The sequence below is a fragment of the Ziziphus jujuba genome, chromosome 6 (assembly GCF_031755915.1).
Source record: "Ziziphus jujuba cultivar Dongzao chromosome 6, ASM3175591v1".
In the NCBI taxonomy this organism is placed as follows: Eukaryota; Viridiplantae; Streptophyta; class Magnoliopsida; order Rosales; family Rhamnaceae; genus Ziziphus; species Ziziphus jujuba.
The window spans coordinates 17,530,533-17,555,957 of NC_083384.1; the positions used below are offsets into that span (position 1 = coordinate 17,530,533).

General features: G+C 30.1%; 3 protein-coding genes across 4 annotated transcripts; all 3 read left to right on the plus strand.

The window, feature by feature from the left end:
- Window positions 1–10,762: 10,762 nt before the first annotated feature.
- On the plus strand, window positions 10,763–13,965 carry LOC107409152 (probable enoyl-CoA hydratase 2, mitochondrial). 2 transcript variants are annotated; one of them, XM_048464598.2, is made up of 8 exons: window positions 10,766–11,176; window positions 11,333–11,502; window positions 11,848–11,922; window positions 12,434–12,524; window positions 12,637–12,688; window positions 13,082–13,185; window positions 13,277–13,353; window positions 13,569–13,965. In XM_048464598.2, exons 1-8 carry the CDS (start codon window positions 10,963–10,965, stop codon window positions 13,743–13,745), a joined length of 960 nt encoding a protein of 319 aa, XP_048320555.2. In that variant the 5' UTR covers window positions 10,766–10,962; the 3' UTR covers window positions 13,746–13,965. The 2 variants fall into 2 exon arrangements, with proteins under 2 accessions (XP_060674558.1, XP_048320555.2); XM_060818575.1 differs by lacking the exon at window positions 11,848–11,922 and having other exon boundaries at window positions 10,763–11,176.
- A 1,593-nt stretch (window positions 13,966–15,558) lies between these two features.
- On the plus strand, window positions 15,559–16,486 carry LOC107434988 (AP2/ERF and B3 domain-containing transcription factor At1g50680). Its single transcript, XM_060818050.1, has one exon. It carries the CDS (start codon window positions 15,560–15,562, stop codon window positions 16,460–16,462), a length of 903 nt encoding a protein of 300 aa, XP_060674033.1. The 5' UTR covers window position 15,559; the 3' UTR covers window positions 16,463–16,486.
- Window positions 16,487–19,372: 2,886 nt separating this feature from the next.
- Window positions 19,373–20,529, plus strand: LOC132804031 (protein FAR-RED IMPAIRED RESPONSE 1-like). The gene is made up of 2 exons (XM_060817912.1): window positions 19,373–19,594; window positions 19,852–20,529. Exons 1-2 carry the CDS (start codon window positions 19,373–19,375, stop codon window positions 20,527–20,529), a joined length of 900 nt encoding a protein of 299 aa, XP_060673895.1.
- Window positions 20,530–25,425: the final 4,896 nt, after the last annotated feature.

The window sequence follows — 25,425 nt, forward strand, 5'->3', positions numbered from 1 at the left end:
TATATATTATATGAAGTAGAATTTGATGGCTTTAATGATTTTTGACAAAAAAAATTATATGTTTTTCTTTTCTAAGAAAAGAGTTTAATATATTTATACGTAAGGTAAGATTATTTAATTATTTAAATAGTATATTGTAGAAAGGTTCCAAGAATACATGGATCCATTTTAAAATATATATATATATGTATATATATATATATATATATATATATATATATATATATATATATATATATATATATATATAATGGAGAGTAAAAAGGGAGACAAAAAGAAGAAGAAAGATTGGGGATTAAGGAAAGAGAACGATGAAATATATGGATCTATTTTTAAAGAAATATATAAATAAAAATAATGGAGAATAAAAAAATAAAAAGAAAGAAAAGAAGGATTGGGGATTAAGGAGAGAGAAAGATGATTGAAATTGAAGAAAGAGAAAACTTATTTTGGAAGCAATGAATAATTTAGGTAAAAAAAAAATGTTGTATGGATATGAATATGAAATATTTAAGGATTTTTAATTGCAAAATATGAACATTAGATTAGAGAAATTGAAATGATTAGATTATTTATCAAATATCTTTGTTAAAAAGTTTTGTATGGGAACCCTCCCTCTATATATATATAGGTACTTCTATGCTACAGACATCCTTATTTTTTTTATTATATGAATGTTTAGAAAAATGATGGTTTTTGAAAAAGTCATTGTCCATATTATTATACAAAGATGATGGTTTTTTAAGAAACTGTTATCCATACAAATATCCGCACGATAAAAAAATGCAGATGTCCGCACCATAGCATTGTTTTTTATCTATATATATATTTTATTAAAATATATTTATATTGTAATGTTCAAAATTTCGATATGAAATAAAATATTAAATATTTTAAAATATATAAATATTGATAAAAGTATTGAAAATTATCGAATTTTGATAAAATATCATAAAAAATTTATGAAAATTTATAAAAATAAAAAATTTGTTATTGACTCAATATTCTTATTTAATCAATATTTTATAATTTAACTATAAAAATTGAAAAAACATTAATAGATATTATCATTGCACTATTATAAAACTCTCTTTCACATGTAAATTTAATTAATATTACCATAAATCGCTCTCATACATAGATTTAGACCGTTTTGGATTGTGTTTGGATCTTTATATGTATTCAATAGTATTTATAAAATTTAATAAAAATGAACATTTAATGGATATTTTTAAAATTCTATTAAAATTATGGTGAAAATTTTGGAAATATCAATAGATATTATGGAATTTTTTTTATTTTTTTTTTGTTAGTGTGGCGAGCCCCCAAGCACCCAACCAGCCCCTCGACTCGAACCTCACCCACAGCGTGGGTTGTGGCATGCTCTGCCATTTGAGCTGACACTGCGAGTCTAAATATTATGGAAATTTTGACTAAATTGAAAAATAATTGATATGAAAATTTATGGCTAAAAATTTTTATGAGAACATCTAAAATTTCAAAAATTTTAGCAATCCTTCTTTTTTGGAAACTAAATATGCTATGGACTTATTGAAAATAAAAGTTTCTAAGAAATATCTTGAAAAATTATCAATATTTTAAATCTTGATTTAGACAAACCATGTATGGTTGACTTACAAATTCAAGAACATTACTAATTCTCTATTACTATTAGAACTTGCATCTTTGAATTGACAAAAAACAAAAAATACATCTGGTTGACAAAATGATTATTGGTAAAGGAAATATAATTGGTAATTCCTAGGATTGAATAGAATAATTATTCCTATTTTTTAGTTTGGTAGCAATAATAAAAGATACCATGAAATAGAGAAAAGAATTGCAAGAAAAATAGTGCCAAAAAAAAAAAGTATGATGCGTAAAACAGATTTTGAGGCATAAAAAAACTAAAAACAATATAAAGTAGCGTGCTTTTTTATTTCTTTATTTTAAGGGAATAGAGATGTTGCACTTTTTATGAGGAATGAATTCTTTATTTTGAGAAACTAGAATTTCATAAAAATAGACAAGTAAAATTTTAAAAATTCAACAAAATAAAAAAAAACAAAATTTAAAAAAAAAAAAAAATATATATATATATATATATATACATATTTTATTTCATTTAATCCACTAAACATACCTATAAGAAGGTGAAATTTCATGTCGTACAAAGGGAGGTGCGATGTGATGCGATGATTTTTTTCTTATTTTTTATAGTTAAGCTTTCAAGACCACTTGTTTCAAAATATATTGGATCACTCTATGGGAATGACATATTGCAATCCGAACAGCCCATTTGAGGCAAAAGGAGGTGTGTAGAGGTAAATTATGTACCATTTATTGCTTCATAAAGGCTTAAAGTTTAAAAATTATCAATTGACTTGGGATATATAACAAGATTCATCAGGAGATGAATTAGTTCTACAGCCCTCGTACTCAAGTGCTTATTGACATTTTTGATAAAGTAAGTAAAAATGCTTAAATAATTATATGTATAAATATATATAAATGATAATTCTCCATTCATTTAAAAGAATAAGATTTTTTAAAACAAAATTTTAAAATCTAATAATATTGTTATTTTCCTTTTTAAACAAAAAAATAAAAACTAAAAATAAAAGTATAATAAAAATGCATAAAAAGTTTAAAAGTAATACTTTTAAGGCAGAGATTATATTCTCTGTCACCACTTTGATCTCGAAACCTTCCATTTTTGTCCATTGATTTGGCCTCTCCTGGCATTTCCACCTTCAGGGTTCCCTTTCTTCCCTATGCTCTCCAAACGCACGCCTACCACGCTTCGTGCCCACGGCATTTTCGGCAAACCGTCTTTGCCAATAATGCCATCCTTCCGTTGGCTGTATGAGCAGTTTGTCCCTTATTCCTGCGTTTTGTTAGGCTATGTAACTGCAGAGTTTCATTTGTCTATTAACTAGTGTATAATTTTTTTTCTTGTAAATGTCTATTATCTAGTGTGTTATGTAATGTTTTGTCTCATGCATTTCTAATTTTCTTTTATAAACATTTATATTGACTAAACAATATGTTCAACTGTTTAGATTGATGAAAATATGACAGATGCTCGTCAAGATGTAGACATTGAAATTAGTAATATTCGTGTTACAAAGCCTACAATTCTAGAAAATATAAGACAACTTTCAACGACCAAAGGAGTATTACATAATGGTATAATTTATTAGTGAAAAAAAGTGATACTTTTGTTTATCTTCCTATGATAATATAAAACAATTAAAGAAATTTAATTTAGTATATATATATATATATATATTCCAAATTCTAAGATTATTAAATAACTTTTTTGGTTAATTTTATATATTTTCTTTGACATTGCTGTTGAACATTTTATCATGCAAATAACTAGTGGTTAGGATGGAGGATGAAAATATCGGTGTTGATGAAAATATTGAATGTTCTAAAATATAAAAATATTAAAGAAAATATCAAAAATAATTGAATATCGATAAAATCTCATAAAAATGATAAAAAATTATAGAAAAATGAAATTTGTTGTTGAAATTCCAGGATATTCTTATTTAATTAATACTTTATTAATCTAACTATAAAAATTGAAAAAATATTTAGTGGATTTAACCATAACACTTCATCTCACATATAAAATTTAACGGATATTACCATAACACTCATTCTCAGTTTAGATTTAGTTTTTTTGGCTCAATTCAAATATTTATATGTGCGCAATAATATTTTTAAAATCTAACGAATGTTTTTAAAATTCTATGAAAATTATGGTGACAATTTTGGAAATATCAACATATATTATGAAAATTTTAACCATATTATGAAGAAATTAATAAAGAAATATATTGATAGAAATTATCATAAGAAAATCAAAATTCGATGAAAATTATGGAAATTTTATTAATTTTTTTGGAATTTAAATATGCTATCTACTTGTTGAAATAATAGAAATTTAGAGAAATATTGTAAAAATTATCAATGTTTTAAATTGTGATATATTATTATAGTTCATAAAAAAAAAATTATGAGTAAAAATATATGTATTTATGATGTTGGTAGAAATATATTTTTCTATTAAAATAATATTTTTATTAAAATTATTGCATATAATTTTAGAAGTGAGGAAATGAGTTTTGCCTACCCCAATTCCCCACTGGGATCCCCGACACATCCCATCCCATTTTACAATAAACAAGGTAGGGGCGAAGATGAGGAAAAAGTTAGAGGGTGTCACTATTACGTTGTGTCCTATTACCATTTTTAATTTCAAAATGGACTTTGTTGAATACACTTAGGCCTGTGTCGGATCCATCGGTTTGGAGAAAAATAATAATTGACTTCATCAAATCGGATTAATTGGGTTTCCATCCGATTTAACCCAATAGCTTATAGCAATCCAATCTAATCAAATCCAATAATAATTGGGTTGGATGATTAGGTTGGGTCTCAAGTTAGCCTCAAGTCTTGTTCAAAGGTGTTTTACCAGCCCATAACAAGTAGGGCTTTCACTTCTATTATGTAGCTATTTTAGTCCAATACCACCAAAATTTGGAAGCCCAATATTAAACTCTTCCTTTTTTTTTTTTTTTTTTTGGGTTTTTTTTTCTTTTTTCTAATTTTGTTTTGTGTTTGTGTATGTGTGTGTCAATAAGTGTGTTCAGAAAGTGTCTACATGCCCATGCTAATAATGCATAGGACAGATTGGATTTTTAATTTATAACTTGATATCCGATCGGATGAACTCGGACTGAAAAAAATCAATTCGAAATTCACTCGAATGATATTGATTTCTTTTATTATTGGATGGGAGCGGATTGGATCAGTCGAGTTTTTATAGGTTGGCGGGTTTAATGAATAGTTCTAAATATAGTTATGCTGGCTATTAAGGGAGGTAAAAAAAAAAAAAAAAAAAAAATCCAAAAGCCTAAAACCTGATAGAACCCATCCAAAAAAATCTGCTCCAAATTTAGCACAAGCTTGATGTGGTCCAAGTCCGAGCTTGTTTGTTTAATTTCTATTTTGGTTAACTCAGAGTTTTATATTTTTAGCATATACCTAGCTCAAAGCTAGGTTCATTGGGTTATCCGTCAGGCTAACGTGATTAGCTAGCCCTATAATATAATTCATAATTTTTATATTTTTATTCAATATACAAAGAGAAACGGTTTTTGGTCTTTTTTACTGTTCATTTTGGTTTAAAAAGGGCACTCCGACATGCCTTTTGGCCCTTTTTTTTTTTTTTTTTTTTCATGTGTCAAAAGCTGGTTGCACCATCTCAACTATCCTGTTTTTCATCTATAAACTGGTTTTGGCAATGCATTCAACAGCAGCTGAACAAATTTTCCTACTTACCAAACACATATCCAACAACCAACAAATGTTAAAAAATAAAAAAAAAAATTAAAGCAAACATTCTTAGCGTCATAGAAGAAGCGAAGAGGATAAACTGATATGTCCAAAAAAAAGAAAAATGCAGTTTATTCCAAAATAAAAATAAAAATGCACAATACCTTAGAACGGTAAACCCAAAAATTTAGAGAAAAATATTTAAAACATAAAAAATTTATAGGTAATCACCAAAAGCAAGAAAACTAGCTACCGAAGATGGAGGCTGGTGCTTCGTGTTGAGTCGAGAGAGAAGGATGTAGATTGGGTTGGGTGCTTCGTGGAGAGAGAAGAAGGATGAAAAAAAAAAAAAAAAATAGAGAAAACGAAATGTTATACCCTGGACTCATTGAGGTTGACTTCATTACTTCTAGCCATTAAACTGGTCCCAAAAATCCCAAAAAACAAAACCTCTGAGAACCAAAAAAAAAAAAAAAAAAATAGAAAAAAAAGAAAAAACCGACGATCCTTCAAGGGAAAACGAGAAAACCCACTTCACCAAATGACAAAATCCTCACATATTCAACCCCCAACCATGAAAATAACCAAAACCAACAAGAAAACGCTTAAGCTCGACCATGAAACCATCCATCTATCTCTAGGTTTCTTTTTCTCCATCAATATATGTGATAAATGATAAATCCAATGACAAAATAGAGAGAGATAGAGAGAGAGAGGAAGTGCGTGTGTCATTGTGGGGAAAGGTGAAGGATAAGAGTAGTGGCGCACTTTAGTAAATAACAAGGACAAATTACTAAATGCAAAGGGGTGAAAAAAGGACGGGTCAATCCGTCCAATTTAATTCATTTTTAACGGTTTGGATTGGATTTTTATATCAATTGGATTGGATTGGGTTCAAAATATTATAAATTGTATAGATTGAATTGGTTATGGATTGGAAATATAAATCTAATCCAATCCAATTCAAATAATATATTATATAACTAAAAAATTATATATTTTTTTATTTTTTCATTTTTATATATTAATTTTTAATTTTTTTTTCCATTTTTGTATATTGATTTTTAATATATATATATATATATATTTTTTTTTTCTTTTTTCTTTTACATCCTCATATTCCAAATCCCAAATCAAATTGTAAGTTGTAACCCTAAACTAAACATTTACCTTTGTTACCTCCCATTACCAGTCCATCACCATCACCATAATATATATATATATTTTACATCCCCATTATATATATATATATATATCTACATATATTGTATCCAATTGTTACTTTTATATATATATATATATATATATAGATATATATAAATGTTTAAATATAATTTATTGCTAATTTTATTGTTTTTATCTTCGTAGAGCTTACAGAATCAACTAAAATTAGTTAACCTGTCAATATTAATTGACTTATGATTTACCAAAGTTTTAAGGTTAAAAAAAAAAAAAAGAATTATGCATTGATTCTTGAGTGAATGAATTTTGACGAATGTATTATTTTACATTATTTGTTCTAACAATTTTAATTTAATTTTATAGGAGTGAGATGATGACATTAATGTTTGCTATTTAATAAGTGCATGATGTGTATCATTTGTTATATTTTCTTCTTTATTTTTCATTGTAGACTATGTTGTATTATTGTGATTGTATTTTATGTTTGGATAATTATAATTTATTATTTATATTTTATATTTGAAATTTTTTTTATTTGTATTATATATTTATAAATTAGTAAGTTTCAAACCGATCAACCAATCCAAACCAAACCGATCATAAATTGTTTGATTTGGTTTGGATTTAATACTTTAATGGTTTATTTTTTATTGTAAATTAAAAAAACCGATATGTATGGATTGGATTGTATTTCGGTCCAAAATCAAACCAATCAAATCCATGCCCATCCCTATACGGGAGAGAAGACAAAGTGATCAGCCGAAAGAAAATACTGTAGCATGAGACCCACTTAATCTAAAAATTAACTTCATTAATTGTTTTTATTGATTTTTATTTATTATTATTATTATTTATTTATTTTGCGCTTTTGAGGGGTTTTTGAGACTAAAGGGACAAAGTAAAATTTGAATAATAATTTAATTATTCATGCATATTTATTGTTGGCAAACTTAAAAAAATAAAAAAATAAAAAAATAAAAAAACAAATAAAAAATGTTCAATAAACAAAATTTAATAAATAGTAAGTAAATTAAACGGTTTTGGAGGGTGTGGGTTGGAGGTGGGCAGGGCACGTGAGGGCAAAACGGGATCCGTTTGACTAAACTCTGTTGACTGTCACGTTAAATGACAATTCGTACTCCTTTCTTAGCTGCTATATTTACAAAACTGCCACCGTCACTACAATTTTTCCGTTTTTTTATTTTTATTTTTTTTAATATGTTCTGTGGGATCAAGTAAAAATAAAAGTGGAAACACAATAAAACAAAACCATCCAATAAAAAGAAGGAAACCCAATCAATAATAAAAAGTAGTTTTATCTATTGAGTTGGTGAACACCCTTTTTGTATTTTTTTTTTTTTTGCTTTTTTTTCTGTTTTTTTATTAGTTTGAATTTGATAAATTTTCAGTGAGGCTTGTAAAAATATAAAAAAAATATTTCAATAATATTTATAAAAGTACAAAAAAAAAATAGAAAAAAAAATTATGAAAAAATTAAAAAAATAAAATTAACAAAAGCCGACGCTTTTGTTGTAAAAGGGTTAACTTAGGTTCTTTTTTTTAATTTTTTTTTCTTTGGTTTTGTCAGTTTAAATTTGATAAATTTTCAACGATATTTGTAAAAGTAAAAAAAAAAAAAAATTTAAATTTTTAATAATGCTTGTAAAAATACAAAAAGAAAATTAGAAAAAAAAATTATAAAAGAATTACAAAAAAAATTAAAAACAAATTTACAAAAAAAATAAAAAAATTAAAATGCTTTTGTTGTAAAAGTATCGGTTTTGACCCCTTCCTTTTTTTTTTCTTTTTTTTTCTTTTTTTTGTTAATTTGAATTTGATGAATTTTCAATAATGCTTGTAAAAGTACAAAAAAAAAATAAATTTTCAACGATCTTTATAAAAGTATCAAACAAAAAAAAATTACAAAAAATGAAATTAATAACAAATTAACAAAAAAAATTGAAAAATTAACAAAAACCGATGCTTTTGTTGTAAAAGAGTCAGCTTTGGCTCCCCCTCCCCCCCTTCTCCTTTTTTTTTCTTTTTTTTTTCCTTTTTATTTTTTTATTAACTTGAATTTGATAAATTTTCAATGATGCTTGTAAAAGTATAAAAAATTGCCACAAGCATCATATTTAATAAAAATTACCACAAAATCCAATTTATTATTTTTGCTCAAATTTTTTTGTTTTTGTTTTTAATATTGAAAGTACCAAAGTTGATGCTTTTATGCTTCAAAGCATTAGCTTTTCTCCATCATTTTTTTTAGCATTTTTCTTTGTAAGCAAAATAAAGAAAATTAAAACTTTTAAAATTTTGATATATTTTAAAATTTCTTATTCATAAAGTTAAATATATTGTTCTTTTTATTTTTTATTTTTTTACTTGGTACTCATTCAAGTATACTAATTTAGTAACTCAAAATAACACATCAAACTGATTTTTTTTAAAACATATTGAAAGCACCAAAACAGACGTTTTTATGGTTAAAACTGTAAGCTTTTTCCTATCAATTTTTTTTTTTTGCCTTTTTCTTTGTAAGCAAAATAAAGAAAATAAAAACTTTTAAGATTTGATGTATTTTAAAATTTCTCATTTATAAAGTTAAATATATATATATATATATATATATATATATATATATTTTTACTTTTTACTTATTAAGTATACTAATTTAGCCATTCGAAATAACACATCAAAATGAATTTTTCTTTTTAATATTAGTAGATAGACGTTTTTCAAATTATTGTGTTATAGCAATCATAAATTTATTTTAATTAGAAATATTCCAAATAAAAGGTAAACTATTAAATACCCAAATTTCATATTAAACCTGCACGTGGACACCTAGTTGTTTGTTATAAAAGATAATTTATTAAGAGTAATTCTAAATTTACCAAATTTATTAATAAAATATTTGATATCCAATAACTTTTTTTATTATTCAATAGATTTATCTTATCTTCTATAATTTTAAGAAATTTATTAATATACCAACCATTAATAAAACAACTACATCACTTGATATAGAAAATTTAATTAATAAATTTGATCCGTTTAGCAGTGTCCATTCATTATGCTATTATTTTTCTTTTATCCTTACAAAGATATTTTAAAAAAATATTTTTAAATTAAATTTTAAAACTATAGAAAATAAAAATTAAATTTTAGATTTCAGAAGCTTTAAGCTTCGTACCATTCGGTAGCAGACTTTATATTGAGACTATTGACCCGATCCAATCCAGCTCGGATTTTTTCTTCAGTCCAAAACAAGCACACTTCACAACCATCCCGTCCGAACCTGAGTTTTTTGGTTTGGATTGGGCTGGACAACACAGCCCAAACCAATTTACATTCCCTATGGATATAGTAGCACAATGATAGGCCTACATAGTTTAGTGGATTAGGTCTACCAATTGATCATAAGTATTAAAAAAATTTGTGGGCTTTGAACCCAAAAAAGTCCATTTGAAAACAAGAGGCGACATATTATTTTAATATATATTTTTTATTATTACGATTAATTGAATTCATAAAGGTTGATTTAAGGATGTAAAAAATTCAAATTTAGATTATAATCCAAGAAAATAATGATTTTTACCAAATAAGACATTAGGCACCTTACATACACATTTTAATGCACTCAACTTGTGAATGTTATTATTATTATTATTTTGTGAAAGATGCGTACTATTGAATTGATACACTATAATAATAAAACATTTCATAGATGAGATTGCCTTATTTAAGCGATTCAATTAGTCAATTGTAAAATTTAGAATGAAAATGGATTGTGTAAATGTTGAATTCTAATAATAAATACTTTGTCCGACAAGTTGAGTTTAATTAAATCTGAAAAGCTTGCCTTTCACATTATTATTATTATTATTATTTTCTTTTTCATTTCGGACACGGGGATTAATTTAGAAACATTAATTGTTTACTAATGGAAATTTTATATAAATCTTTAATTTCATAAAAAGTTAAAAAATAATTTAAACAAAAATTAATTAATAACCACCATATTACCGGTAGTAATAGTAATATGTACTTATACATGAACACTATAATTTTTTTTTTTTTGGGGGAAAATGAACACTATAGTTATTGATAAATAAAAGAATATACAATAAATTGAATTGAATAAGTTGGATAATCCCAGTCAAGAAAGTAGTAGCATTTTATTTTAAATAGAGGGTAATGAGCTATTTCGGAAAAAAAAAAAAAAAAAAAGAACGGTAATTGGCCAAAAATAAATAAAATAAAATTCCATAGCAAGATAACACGGTGCGTTTTATGCAGTGCGCTGCAGGTCGTCGGAGTTGAATCCTTTCGTCACTATCACACACGGTCTCACTGAACTTCGAAAGTTGATGATAAGCTCCAAAAGCACTTCTGGGTTTTCAGGATTTCAGCTTTATCTCTAAGAAAATGCGCGCTTTGGTTTTCCTTAGCAGGTCTCTGAGGCAGCATAGCGTTGCAAAGCCAAATCCTTTTCAACCGTCGTCGTTAATCTCAATATGTAAGGAGAATTTACTTCCTCCCAATTCCAATCAATGGATTTACCAAACTCGCAGAACTCTCATATTGGAGCCCTCTTTCTCGAAGTTCGTCAAGCTTCATAGACTCGCTGATTCCGATTCTGGTAAGTTTCTTTGACTTCATTACTTTCACCAATTTCAATTCCAAAAATGGTAACAAAAGCAGTAGCTTTTGATTTGTTAAGATTTTCCTGCTTTTATGGAATGTTAATTTGTTTTTTCCACGAATTAGCTGAAATCCAAATGGGGTTCTGTAACAGGGATTTTGGAGGTTAGTTTGGACAGGCCTGAGGCAAAAAATGCCATTGGTAAAGAAATGCTGAGAGGTTTTCAGCATACGCTTGAAGCTATCGGTAGGGATTCATCTGCTAATGTTATGTTACTCCGTAGTTCAGTTCCCAGGGTGTTCTGTGCAGGTGCTGATTTGAAGGTAGAGTAAAGAATTGAGTCTTTTTTTTTTTTTTTTTTTGTGTATTTATTTTTATATTTCATAAATTTTAACTATTTGATTTTTGAAGTTATTTAGATCATAAAGAATTACTCATGGTTTGATGGGTTCAAGGTTATATATCATATATTCAATTTGTTATATCTTCTCATGGATCAAATGATGAGTTATATATTCTTAATGTATCATAAAAAAGAGTTGGTTATATATGAGCAAGGTATGCAATGATATTTATGGTGGATCAAGTACTTGTTGTTGTTGTGGATTAAACATTGAAAGTGGGACCAGAGCTAAACATGAATTCTTGGCTATTTATTGGATTGGCAGGAGCGCAAGACAATGAATCCAGATGAGATTCGGTCGTTTGTGAATTCACTTCGTGCCACATTCTCGTTTTTAGAGGTTTTTCTTCCCCTTTTTTCACACATTAAATCCAGCGTCGTACATAATTTCAGTCATCTGTAACTGGATTTGATGTAGCTTTACTTAGTAACATCATCCAAGCTGAAAGAAAACTGATTCCTGCAATGTGCTGCTTGTAGAGGTTTGACAATAAATTTATGCTTAGATATGTTCATTGGTTTTTTAGAACTTGGGTTGCTTAGTATTTGGGGATATTTAATACCAAAAATATTGAAAAATGAAATTTTAACTGTGCTGAAGTGGAGTTGAATTCATGGTTCATTTGGGTTGACCATCTCCTCAAAACCTAGTCATTATTTATCAGCCTATAGTCAGCAATTGCTTATCCACCTATATTGATTTTTAATATGGAATCTAAGTATATGCTCATAGAGATGCATATACACATGGATGTTTTGGTAGCATTTTAAACCATGTTGATTCTGCAATGCTGTAGCTCTTGCTTCTCCTTGATTATTTACATGAATTGCTTGAATTCGTTTCATTTCAGACACTCTGTCTTCCTACTATTGCTGTCATTGAAGGAGCAGCACTGGGTGGTGGACTTGAAATGGCTTTATCATGTGATCTTCGGATATGTGGTGCTTTAGTTTTACTGTTTTAATAGCTAATTTAATTATCTTGGTTAATTTTTGCTTCCTAGATGATATATAATTGTCAGATACTAATTGTTTTCCACCTCAAATTGCTTAGGAGAAGATGCAATACTGGGCTTGCCAGAAACAGGACTTGCTATAATTCCTGGGTATGCACTAAATCTCATTTCGCATTTTTGACTGTTGCCTTTTGATCTCACACTGTCTACCTGCGTCTTGCATATTTCTGCGATATTGTATCAACTATCAGTGCAGGGTACAGTTATGTATTCAAGTATTTGAGTATCCAATAGCCATAACTCTCATTTCACAGCATTTCGAAAGGGATAAGGCAAAGTTATGTGAAGGTCTAATACATAATGAGGGGTGCCCTCCTCTTCTTTTCAAACTAATTATTGAAAAGTTAGAGACCTCTGCATGGTGCTTGCCAATAAAATGGAGACTTCTATTAGATATATGGTTTATGGAATGATGTTGTCAATATAGTTGAAATTTTTGGGACATAATTACTTCTGCATAATTATATTAGAGTTTTTCTGCAGGGCAGGTGGGACACAGCGACTTCCTAGATTGATTGGAAAAGCAAAAGCGAAGGAACTTATATTCACTGGCAGGAAGGTTGGTGGCAAAGATGCAATGTCTATAGGTATGTGAACTTGAGATCTGCATAGTTTATTTATTTATTTAATATGTTCTTTTTAATACTCTTTCAGCAAAATGACTATATATTGCTGCAGGTTTGGTCAATTACTGTGTTCCAGCAGGTGAAGCACATCTAAAGGCGCTTGAAATTGCCCGTGATATAAATGATAAGGTACTTAAGTGCTTTTCACTTTGGGTTTTCGTATTAGAACTTTTCTGTTGGACATGCTAAATGCCTCTGCTAGTCTGATGATATAATATGGATATGAATAAACTCAACTCAGACACTACTTGTCACTTAAAAAACGTTTATTAGGGAAAAGGACAAATTTTAAGTTTACAAACAATTGTTGTGCACTTGTATGAACATATCTACTATTTTAGCAGGGTCCAATAGCAATTAGGATGGCAAAAAAAGCCATCAGTGACGGACTGGAGGTAAATATGAAACCAGCTTTGGCATTAGAAGAAGACTGCTATGAACAGACCTTGAACACAAAAGATCGCTTGGAAGGCTTGGCAGCATTTGCCGAAAAGCGGAAGCCAAGGTATACCGGAGAATAAGATCAAAATTTTGCTGATGACTTGTTCTTGAGTCAATTTAGGAAGAAACAAAGCTGATTTTTGGATGCAGAAGCCTACCGGATGAGCAGACTTAAAGTTGTGTGTAATCTTTGTACCCTTACTTTTCAATAAATTTGGTGGCAGTTGGAATTGCTCAGTAGATGTTTTACCAACTGAAAAATAAAATTCATTATTTGAGAGACTGATTTTTCTCCGATCATATACTTTTAACTGATGCTCGTTTTCATAGAAGAAAGTGGCCAACAAAACAAGCGTTCTTCATTACCACCTTGATTCCTGGGATATCAATTGTTTGTCCAGTCATTTAGTATGTTAATTTTGAACAAAATAATGAATCTCTTTGAACATCAATGAACAATATGCTGCCTTTGAGGGTCTTTCTGGATTCTAAACTATTGAATTGGATTGGACTGTTTAAAATTTGGCCCAATAAAATTTAAATCAGTTCTCCCGGTTTAATGTGGTCCAACATCTTAAAACGAGCGCTGAAGGTTAATTTAATTCCCAGGACTTAGAGAGAGTTTCAGATTTCATTATATTTTGAGAATAACATTGTAGGTTAATATCATTCCCAGGACTTAGAAAGAGTTTTGGATTTCATTATATTTTGAGAGTAACGTTATAGCTCAGCTTGGAGAAGCTTTTGTTCTCCATATTGATGCCTCTTTGATATGCAAATAAAGTTCGAAGTGATCTAAATTAGAAGAAAAGATGGAGATCACTGTTCTTTAGATGACAAGATTTAAGAACATTGTTATTTATGTAATTTTACTTTAATAATGTGAAAAAACAAAAGCTCAAAAAGAAAGATTAAGATCTGTTTGGCAGTTTGGAGATATTTACATTATGATTTATGAATTTATTCTTCCGTACGAACAGTTTTTTTAGGTGTTTCTCTTAGAAACATTCATAAATAATACTTAATATTTTTAACAAAAAACTGTTAAAAAAAAAAAAATTATCCTCTTAAAAGCTCTTCAACAGTATCGGAAACACTCTTATATATGCTGTAAAATAACTATTTTGAGAGTATACACTAAGTTATAGGAGTGAAGTAGCATTAATTACTTTTGTTGTCCCCACCAATTTGTGACATTTATGTGACAGAGCAAAAGTTACATTTTATGATTGGGAAGATAAGTAATCCTCATAATGATTGACAAATCATAATTGTCAATACCAGCAAAAAATGCCCTAATATTTTTGAATTCAATTTTTTTTTTCTTTCAATTTTCATATCTTTTAAAATTTTACATATGTTGCCTTTCACTGCAAAAAGCCAATTGTAGACCATTATTTCTTTAGTTTTTTGAATCTCCAAGATTTTGTATGAAATAGTTTATATGGTATGCTAAAAGCTAAATATAGTATTAGCATTAGATAGATTAATAATGACCTTTCTGCAAATAAGAAATATAGCTTTTTCACCATCAATCCCTACTCATCTTTTGGGTTTGTGAATGGAAAATTTCATGTACCTTCCAAAGACTGAATAGCTTCCGTAATTGCCTTCCAAATAATGACACAAACTTTCAATTAATATACAGCCTATGTATATTCTAGTCCAAAATGAGTTTCTATCTCTATTACTGCTTTAAAATATTTACCATAAAGGGCTACAATGTGTTGTACTAATTAAATGGCAAGCTGAAAAACCTCTTCATTGGCATTTTTCCTCATTCTTTGTTCCTTGTCTTGAATTCATGTTTTTCAAAAACATTATTTTATTTGAATTTTTCATTTTCGCACTCCCAAATTTCATAAAAGAAAAGCACCAACCCCACATCATCAAAATGGAAAGTAGTAACAACACAGAAAGAGGATCTTACTCAAGATTCAAAGGGGTTATAGCATTGAAAAGTGGGAAATGGGGAGCAAGAATCTCAAACACATACAAACCATACTGGCTTGGAACATACGAAACAGAGGAGGAGGCAGCTGTGGCTTATGACAGAGCTGCCATCAAGCTTCAACGAAGCGATGCACCTCTGAACTTCCATTGGACGAGCTATTCCGCTGAAGAGTGCACTTTCCAAAGCCTGCACTCAAGTGAGGACATCCTTAGTATGATTAAAGAAAAAACATACTCAACCAATCTCAAAAACTTCATCTCCTCAACAAAGCATCAGCAGCCAAACGAAGGGACTCCAACTGCAAGTTCAAGCAATGGACAAGGAATCACACACAATTTACTCTTTCAGAAGGAGCTCACTCATAGTGATGTCTGCCACAAGAGCTTTCTTGTCCCAAAGGAATTTGCAATTCAACATTTTCCCTATCTTTCGGGCAGCATTTCAGGAGATGAAGATGTCTACGACAACGATGAAGAAGAAGAAGAGCAAGGACAAGGACAAGAAGAAGATGAAGGCATGAATAGGACTTCAATGAGATTAACCTTCTATGACAAACATCAACGTTCATGGACATTTGGGTATTCATATTGGAGGAGTACAAAAAGCTTTGTTTTTACACATGGTTGGAGGCATTTTTTGAAGATGAATAATCTTAAACCGAAAGATAAAGTTCTGTTTTATCGATGTGCGAGGGAAGATCAGGTGAAGGAGGGCAAATGGTTTTACATGATTGAGGTGGAAAAGAATTGCAGCAGCAAAGCGGAGGTAGAGGCAGATTGTATTGGAGGAGGAGAAAAGGGAAAAAGTAAAGGAATTATGCTATTTGGTGTGAAGATTGATTAATACAAAGCCACATCAATCTTTATTTTTTCCCCTCTGATTCTCAAAGTTTTTCGCATTTTGGATATAATTATTATTGTTTTTCAATTTTTCACTGAGTCAATGTATTTGTTTTTCATAAAAAGAAATCTACAGTTAAATGGATTAGTACAAGTGAGAATCACTTGTGGAACAGTGCTTTTTTTTTTTTTTTTTTTTACTCTATGAATGAAAATGACATTTAATTTCGAAGTTTGTTGTTTCATTTCATTTGATGTATTGATCTTCACTATTATAAATAGTTATATTTTTGTTGTTTGAGTTGTATTTTGGAAATAGTATATCTTTTAACTTTACGACTGAAAATGACATTTAATTTTATATTTATTGTTATATTTCATTTGATACATTCATCGTAAATATTTTGATTTTATTATCTAAGCTCTATTTTGAAATCGTGAATAGTATACGTTTCAGTCTATGAATGAAAATGACATTTAACTTCATAGTTTATTATTACATTTCATTTTGATATATCAATAGTAAGTTTTTTTGATAGTTACAATTTTGCCATCTGAGTTGTATTTGAAATTGTAAATTGGAGAATAGTTTTACAATTCAATATTTAATATCTGATTTTAAATATGTTTATTTCTTTCCATAAACAATGCTGAAACTATAGTTATATATCACTGCTGAAACTATAGTTATATATATAACTATAGTTTCAGAATTGTTTATGGAAGAATTAAACAGGTTAAAATTATAACACCCTTATAAAACAATTCCAACATGATGGCAAGAAAAGAAGCCTTGGAACTATTTTATCCTTTCATAATATAGCAACAAAATTTTCTGTTTCTTAATTCCTATTTAGTTATTCATTAAATAAGTAACTAAGCAAGAAGTCTGGTAAAGCTCTTGTTCGGTAGCTAGTCGCATGAAAACCTTCCAAATTTTAAGGAAATTAGTTCAAATTCACCATGTAACAAAGAATTAGTTTTAATATAAACAAAAATAGTTTTATTAAATAATAGTAATAGTTTTATTTAAGAAATGATATGTATTAAATATTATTGATTGGTATATTTATATAACTTATATATAAAAAAATAAATCCATTGATAAATAAATGAATTAAAAAAATAAATCAATTAAATATTGTTATATCATTTAATAATCATTTGGATAACTTTAACATTATAAATTAAACAAAGATGCATTTAAGTAGTTAAAAAAATTACAATTTCACTTTGACATATTTAATTACAAGATAACAGCCCAAATCCTAGCTCGCAAATAGATACTCCCATACAAAGAAAAGTGAAAAACTAAAACTTCTTTAAATTTATAAGCATTGACTAATGCAAATAACAGGTACACTCACAAATCAAACATAAATATGACTATAATTTTAAATTTTAGATATCAAATAACTTGATAATACTTTAATAATTAATAAATAGATATAACCTAAATACATAAAATAATTTAAATAATATTAAATTATAGAGTCCTTCTATGGTCAGGATCGACTGGACAAAAAAGGTGCAGTCCAAAAACGTGGGAAATTGCTCAGCCATCGGATTACAATGAGTCTCGCGAACGGATCATATTACATTTTGTCACACGTGAGAAATAATTGCGGGAAATTTTACATTCCTTTAACATTCCCGCTATTCATTTCCTGCCTCCCGCGCACCATATTTTCACACAGATCTGGCAGTTTAAAATTTCCCACCCATCATCATAAATTTTTCACCAAACGGTGTAGCCGGGAGGCTTGACTTGACCATTTCAAAAATCCCAAATCCTTCCGAATCGGTCACCGTTCTGAACGCTGTACGGCAGCCGGCGGTACCATACTCGGGGTTAAAGGTTAGTATTTCGTTTCCTGTATCGTAATCATTAAGTATAATCCGTTAGATTTAAAAATAAACTTTTTAAATTCTGACAATGTGTATTAATGAATTTCTTTTTGTTTCCGATTTAGGAAAAAAAAAAGGGGGAAAGAAACATGGACAAAGGAGAAGAGGAAACTCCAATTGCAGGAAGCCAAGGTTTCACCCGTTTTATACATGTTCATCTATTAATTTTGATTGCTTCCATCCCTTCCTTGTGAGCTTCATTTTTGTAAAATCTATGCTTCCATCCCTTCCCTTCGGCATTAATCATTAATATCATGTTATATAAATTATAAGTAGTCAGTAAGTGTGATTTGGAAGTGGATTGAAATGTATTATATGGAAATTAATAATGATCATATGTTGATTTTCTTATCTCAGATGGCAACGTGAATGATTTACAGTATGAAGTAAATAATCATCATGTTGGCGATGTAGAAATATCCCTGCTATCATGCTCTAATGACGATAATGATGTTTACATTCCCCACGTGCCGGAAACTTAAAACCAACGATTGGACAAGAGTTTATATCGATAGATGAGGCACTTGAGTTTTACATTAAGTATTCAAAAGAGGCAGGATTTAGTGTTCGTAGCAATTCCAACAAGAGACGTAAAGGTACCAATGAAATTATAAGGAAAGAATTCATTTGTTATAAAGAAAGACAATCTTCCAAAAAGGGCGGTAAGAAAAAATGGTATTGGGGGATAACAAGAGATAATTGTAAGGCAAAATTAGCTGTGGTTATGTCCAAAATGGGGAAATATGTCATTAGTGTATTTTTTGAAGTCATTAGTGTATTTTTTGAACAGCACAGTTATCCATTATCAAGCCCCTAAAAAAGTACAATTATTAAGGTCACATTATAATGTGTCTAAAGCCAAAAAATCACTAACACAGCAGTTTTCTGCAGCAAACGTGCCAACTCACCAACAAATAAGTATTCTTGAATTTGAAGCTGGGGTATAGAGAATATTGGGTGTACGAAGAAGGATATTTATAACTACGAAGCTAAGTTACGTAATGAAATGCGGGGACAAGATGCAGAACTATTGAAAGAATATTTCCTAACAGAGCAAGAAAGAGATCCACCATTTATGTTTAAAATAGATGCAGATCATGAATGTAAATTGAAGCGTTGTTTTTGGTCTGATTCAGTTTGTAGAAGAGCTTACAGATGTCTTGGTGATGTAGTGGTATTTAATACAACTTACAACACTAATCAGTATGGTATGATATTTGCACCTTTGGTTAGGGTTAACAATCATGGTTAAACAGTGATATTTGCATGTGCATTCTTAAGCGATGAAAGAACTGAATCTTTTGTTTGGTTATTTGAGCTATTAAAGAAGAACATGACTGCAAACACCCCAAAGATGATTATCACCGATCAAGATCTTGCAATGACAAAGCCTATAGTTCAGAGCTTACCGAATACATTCTATAGGTATTATAGTTGGCACATATTTGAGAAGTTTTCTATATATTTAAATGCAATCACTTACAGGGATTTTTACAAGGATTCAATCACTGCATTTGGGAATCAGAACGTCCGGAAGAGTTTGAAAGAAAATGGGCTTCTATCATCGAAAAGGCGAACCTACATGACAATGAATGGTTAAAGTCAATATTTGAACTACGTTCGAGATGGGTTCCGGCATATGTTAATCATGTATTCTCAGCTGGAATGTCAAGTAGCCAACGTGCAGAAAGCTCTCATGCATTTTTCAAGAGGTACATTTCGAAGAAAAATTTATTGATGGATTTTATACTTCGATTTAATAAGGCACTTGCACATCAACGTCACGAAGACTTAAGTACTGATCGTGTTGATATTAATGAGAAGCCTGTTTTGAAACTAGCATTGGAAATGGAGAAGCAAATGGCTAAGATATACACACGCAAGATTTTTTATAAGTTTCAAGATGAGTTGTGGCATAGCTTAGTAACAGTGCCACAAATTGTTAGTGAAAATTATACACATAAAATGTATACGGTCCAAAGTTGTCCAAATGGAGGTGTCCCAAGGTTTTGGGAAATTGCTTACGATAAAGTTTTGGACTATGTATCGTGTAGCTGTAAAAAGTTTGAGAGTGAAGGGATTCCGCATAGACATATTTTGGCATTTTTGCGACTCTTTGGTGATATTCCTCTGCTGAATCAATATAATGAAAATGTGGACTAGAGCTACAAAATCTCAAATAATATACGACAAGGAAGGTTTACAGATAACTGGAAAAGGTGGTTCAATGTTAATGTGGTGAGGTAAACTGTTCAAACTTTTCTCAGAACTCGTTGATAACATCATGTCAAATGAAGAGCCGCTGTAATTGTGAATGATGCTCTACAAACTTTGGTTGATCCGTTTAAATCCATAGGTGGTAGCATAAATAGTGGAGACATTTCTGAAAAAGGTAGTTATGTTAATGACACAACTCTGAAAGACCCATATCAAGTGAGGGCAAAGGGATGTGGAAGAAGATTAAAAGGGGGGAAAGAGAAGGCAACAAATGCTACTAAGTATAGAGGTCGACGTTGCAATGGATGTGGAAAAATTGACCAAGCACACGACAAAAGAAACTCTCCCGTCCTTAACAATCTGTAAGACAAAAAAACTGTATTATTTATTGGTTTTATGCAATTGGAACAATCACATCATGTACAAACTATTATGGTTTCTATGTAGGTCCTCACAACAAGAGAATATATGTGAACAAGAATTGGAATTTGAATCTGATGCTAACCAGTTTTAATTCTACAAGTACAAAACTAGGTTATAACTGTTGTATGCCTGTTAAATATCTTGTCCTTGATGCCTATTCGAAAGTAGTCCTTATAGTCTTCCATGTTTTGTTATGCAGGGCTGCAATAGCAGCTTAAGGGATGACCCCTGCGTGTGGACTACCAGGCCTGCAAAACTGACGCTGCAATAATTGTTTCCTCAGTTTGGTGCCACTGTCTGAGCCTCCAAATACAAAGTATTATAACATTTTTTTAGATATTGAAGAGGACTACGCTGACGCTACTGCTTTGTAAACTCGTCGACTTTGTACCCCAAATATATTTTATACAAAATAATTAGATGCAAAATTTTTTTATTTCTTCTTTCCACTCAACATTGTAATTTCGTTTGATACTTGTAAGTTTTTGCGCCGATTTTGGACAAAATATTTACTGAGGAATTTAAACAATCTTTGCAAAATCCTATAAAAAATAAAGCAAGAACAAAAAGAAATATTATTTTCGTTAAGGGACCAACACCGACGATACGTTGACTATTCATCATCATCTTAAAGACCACTCGTCGGCTTAGGGGCACAAATATAGTATAATAATTTGTCGGTCTTGCCTTTGTAATTTCCTTCGATGTGTTTAAATTTCTCGACTGATTTTGGTAAAAATAAGTACATATAAATTTAATCAAAACTTTAAATCTCATTTAAAAAATGGAAAAATTATAAAATAATTCAAAATGGTTTAATATGGAACAATGCCGATGTGAAAGTAACTCTTGATCGTTGGTTTTTAGAAATGCCGATGCTACACTAACAAGTACACGTAGTTTTAGTTCCCTATTCGACGTATGGTTGTTTTCACTTATTTCCCCTCACCATTGTAATTTCGTTTGATGGTGGTAAGTTGTTGCACTGATTTTGGACAAAATAGTTACTTAGGAATTGAAATAAACTTTGTAAAATCATGTAAAGAATCAAGCTACAACAAAAAAGATATGTAATGTTCATTACAGGACACACCCCGATGCTAAGTTGACATATCATCGTAGTCGGCTTATGTCCACAAAACTGGGATAATTTATTGACCATATTGCCTTCGTTTCATTTGATTCTTGTAAGTTTTTGCACTGATTTTGGCCAAAATAATTACTGAGGACTTAACACAAACTTTGCAATTCATGTAAAGAATCAAGCTAGAACAAAAAGAAGTGTTACGTTTATTAGGGTACCAACTCCGATGCTACGTTGATACACCATTGTTGTCTTAGTAAGACACGCCGACGCTATGTCAACGACCATTCGTCGGCTTACGTCCATAAAATTAGGATAATTTATTGATTGTATTGCCTTTGTAATTTGGTTTGATTCTTGTAAGTTATTACACCGATTTTGCTCAAAATAATCACTAAGGAATTCAAACAAACTTTACAAATCATGTAAAAAATCAAGTTAGAACAAAAAGATGTTTTACGTTTATTCGGGTACCAATGCCGATGCTACATTGATACACCATCATCGTCTTATGTATAAATGCCGACGCTGTGCCAATGATCATTCGTCGGCTTACGTCCATAAAATTAGGATAATTTATTGACCGTATTGCCTTCCTAATATCGTTTGATTCCTATAAGTTGTTAAACCGATTTTGGTCAAAATAATTCCTGAGGACTTAAAACAAACTTTGCAAAATCATGTAAAGAATCAAGCTACAACCAAAAAATATGTTATGTTTATTAGGGTACCAACGCTGATGTTACGTCGGTACACCATCGTCGTCTTATAAAGAAACGCCGATGCTACGATAACGACCATTTGTCGGCTTACATATAGAAAATTAGGATAATTTATTGATCGTATCGCCTTTGTAATTTGGTTTGATTCCTGTAAGTTGTTGCACCGATTTTGGTCAAAATAATTACTAAGGAATATTTACAAACTTTGCAAATCATGTAAAGAATCAGGCTAGAACAAAAAGAAGTGCTACATTTATTAGGGTACCAACGCCGACACTACGTTGATACACCATCGTCGTCTTATGTATAAACACCGATGCTGTGTCAACGACCATTCGTCAGCTTACATCCACAAAATTAGGATAATTTATTGACCGTATTGCCTTCCTAATATCGTTTGATTCCTGTAAGTTATTAAAACGATTTTGGTCAAAATAATTATTGAGGAATTAAAATAAACTTTGCAAAATCATATAAAGAATCAAGCTACAACAAAAAGATGTGTTAAGTTTATTAGTGTGTCGACGGTACATTGATACATCATCGTCGTCTTATAAAGAAACGCCGACACTATGTCAACGACCATTCGTCGGCTTACATCCATAAAATTAGGATAATTTATTGACCGTATTGCCTTCCTAATATCGTTTGATTCCTGGAAGTTGTTAAACCGATTTTGGTCAAAATAATTACTGAGGAATTAAAATAAACTTTGCAAAATCATCTAAAGAATCAAGCTACAACAAAAAGATGTGCTAAGTTTATTAGGCTACCAACGCCGACACTACGTTGATACACCATCGTCGTCTTATAAAGAAATTCCGAAGCTGTGTCAACGATCATTTGCCGGCTTACGTATAGAAAATTAGGATAATTTATTGACCGTATTGCCTTCGTAATTTGGTTTGATTCCTGTAAGTTGTTGCACCGATTGTGGTCAAAATAATTACTGAAGTATTTAAAAATTTTTTTGCAAATCATGTAAAGAATCAAGCTACAACAAAAAGATATGTTACGTTTATTAGGGTACCAACACCGACGCTACGTGGATACACCATCGTCGGCTTATATATAAATGCCGACACTACGAAAATGAGTATTTGTCGGCTTATGTTTAGAAAATTAGGATAAATTATTGACCGTATTGCCTTTGTAATTTTGTTTGATTCCTGTAAGTTGTTGCACCAATTTTGGTCAAAATAATTACTGAGGTATTTAAAATTTTTTTTGCAAATAATGTAAAGAATCAAGCTACAACAAAAAGATATGTTACGTTTATTAGGGTACCAACGCCAACGCTACATTGATACACTAGCGTCGTCGTAGGTGGAAACACCGACAGTGTGTCAACGACCATTCGTCGGCTTACGTTCACAAAATTAGGATAATTTATTGACCTTATTGCCTTTGTAATTTTGTTGAATGGTGGTAAGGTTTTGCACAGATTATCGGTAAAAATAGTTACTATATTGCATTTGTCAGTTCCAATGATCGTGTAAATTTTTTTAAATAGTTTAGAAAGCTTTATTACAAAGGATTTGACATAACATATCCACAATTTGTAACAAATTTAAAACCATATTTATTTATTTATTCAATGGTAATTAGAACATGCACCAAAGGCGATGTGGTGGACATGTAGTTGCGTCGGCTTTGGTTATATTTTCATTTTGGGACTGAGACCGATGCAGTGATTAATAAAGTTGAGAATCCTGCTTTCGACGGATCAGTTCTGAGAAGGACAAGCTCCTCATGATCCTCAGAACAGCTTTCACAACTGAGGATTTCAAAAGGGTGGAAGGAATTTTGGTGGGTAGAGGCGCGAATATGAAGCCAAAAATAGAGGCAATGGAGGTAGATTTCTCTGTTACAGAAAGAAATGGATTTTTAGATTAGATTCAATAGGAGATGGAGTTGAAAAGTGCGAATGCACATATTATTATTTGGTACATGTTCATATAGGCAGTTTCTCTACTCTTTCATTCACGCTTTTCAACTTCATCTCCTATTGAACCTTATCTAAAAATCCCTTTCTTTGGGTAACAGACAAATCTTCCGGCATTGTCTCTATTTCTCGCTTCATCTTCGCGCCTCTACCCACCAGAATCCTTTCGACCCTTTCGAAATACTCAGTTGTGAAAGCTGATCCGAGAATCATGATGAGCTTATTCTTCTCATAACCGATGCGTCGAGAGGAGGTTTCTCAACTTTCTTAATCACTTCATCGATGTCAATTCCATGATGAAATATAACCAAAGCCAATATAATAAAAATAAAAAAAGAAAACAAAACAGCGGTAGGATTATTTTGAATGTAACAATGAACAATTCACATGAACTTTAATATAGGTTGTATCATTATCAAGAGTAGTTGACACAGTGAAGTAGCAGACACAGTAAAAGAGAAGATTGTGGATCGAAAAACATGCATAATAATAGTGCTGAGAGTGTCCTCGATTTGCTTAGAAACCCAATTTGGTCAGATCAATTTGATATGTTGCCTAAACATTACGGTTTTTTGACAAACATTTATTACTTAGATTTATTGATTTATATGGATATATTTGGTTTATGGAATAAACATAGGAATAGAGTTTTAAAAGAATACTTATTC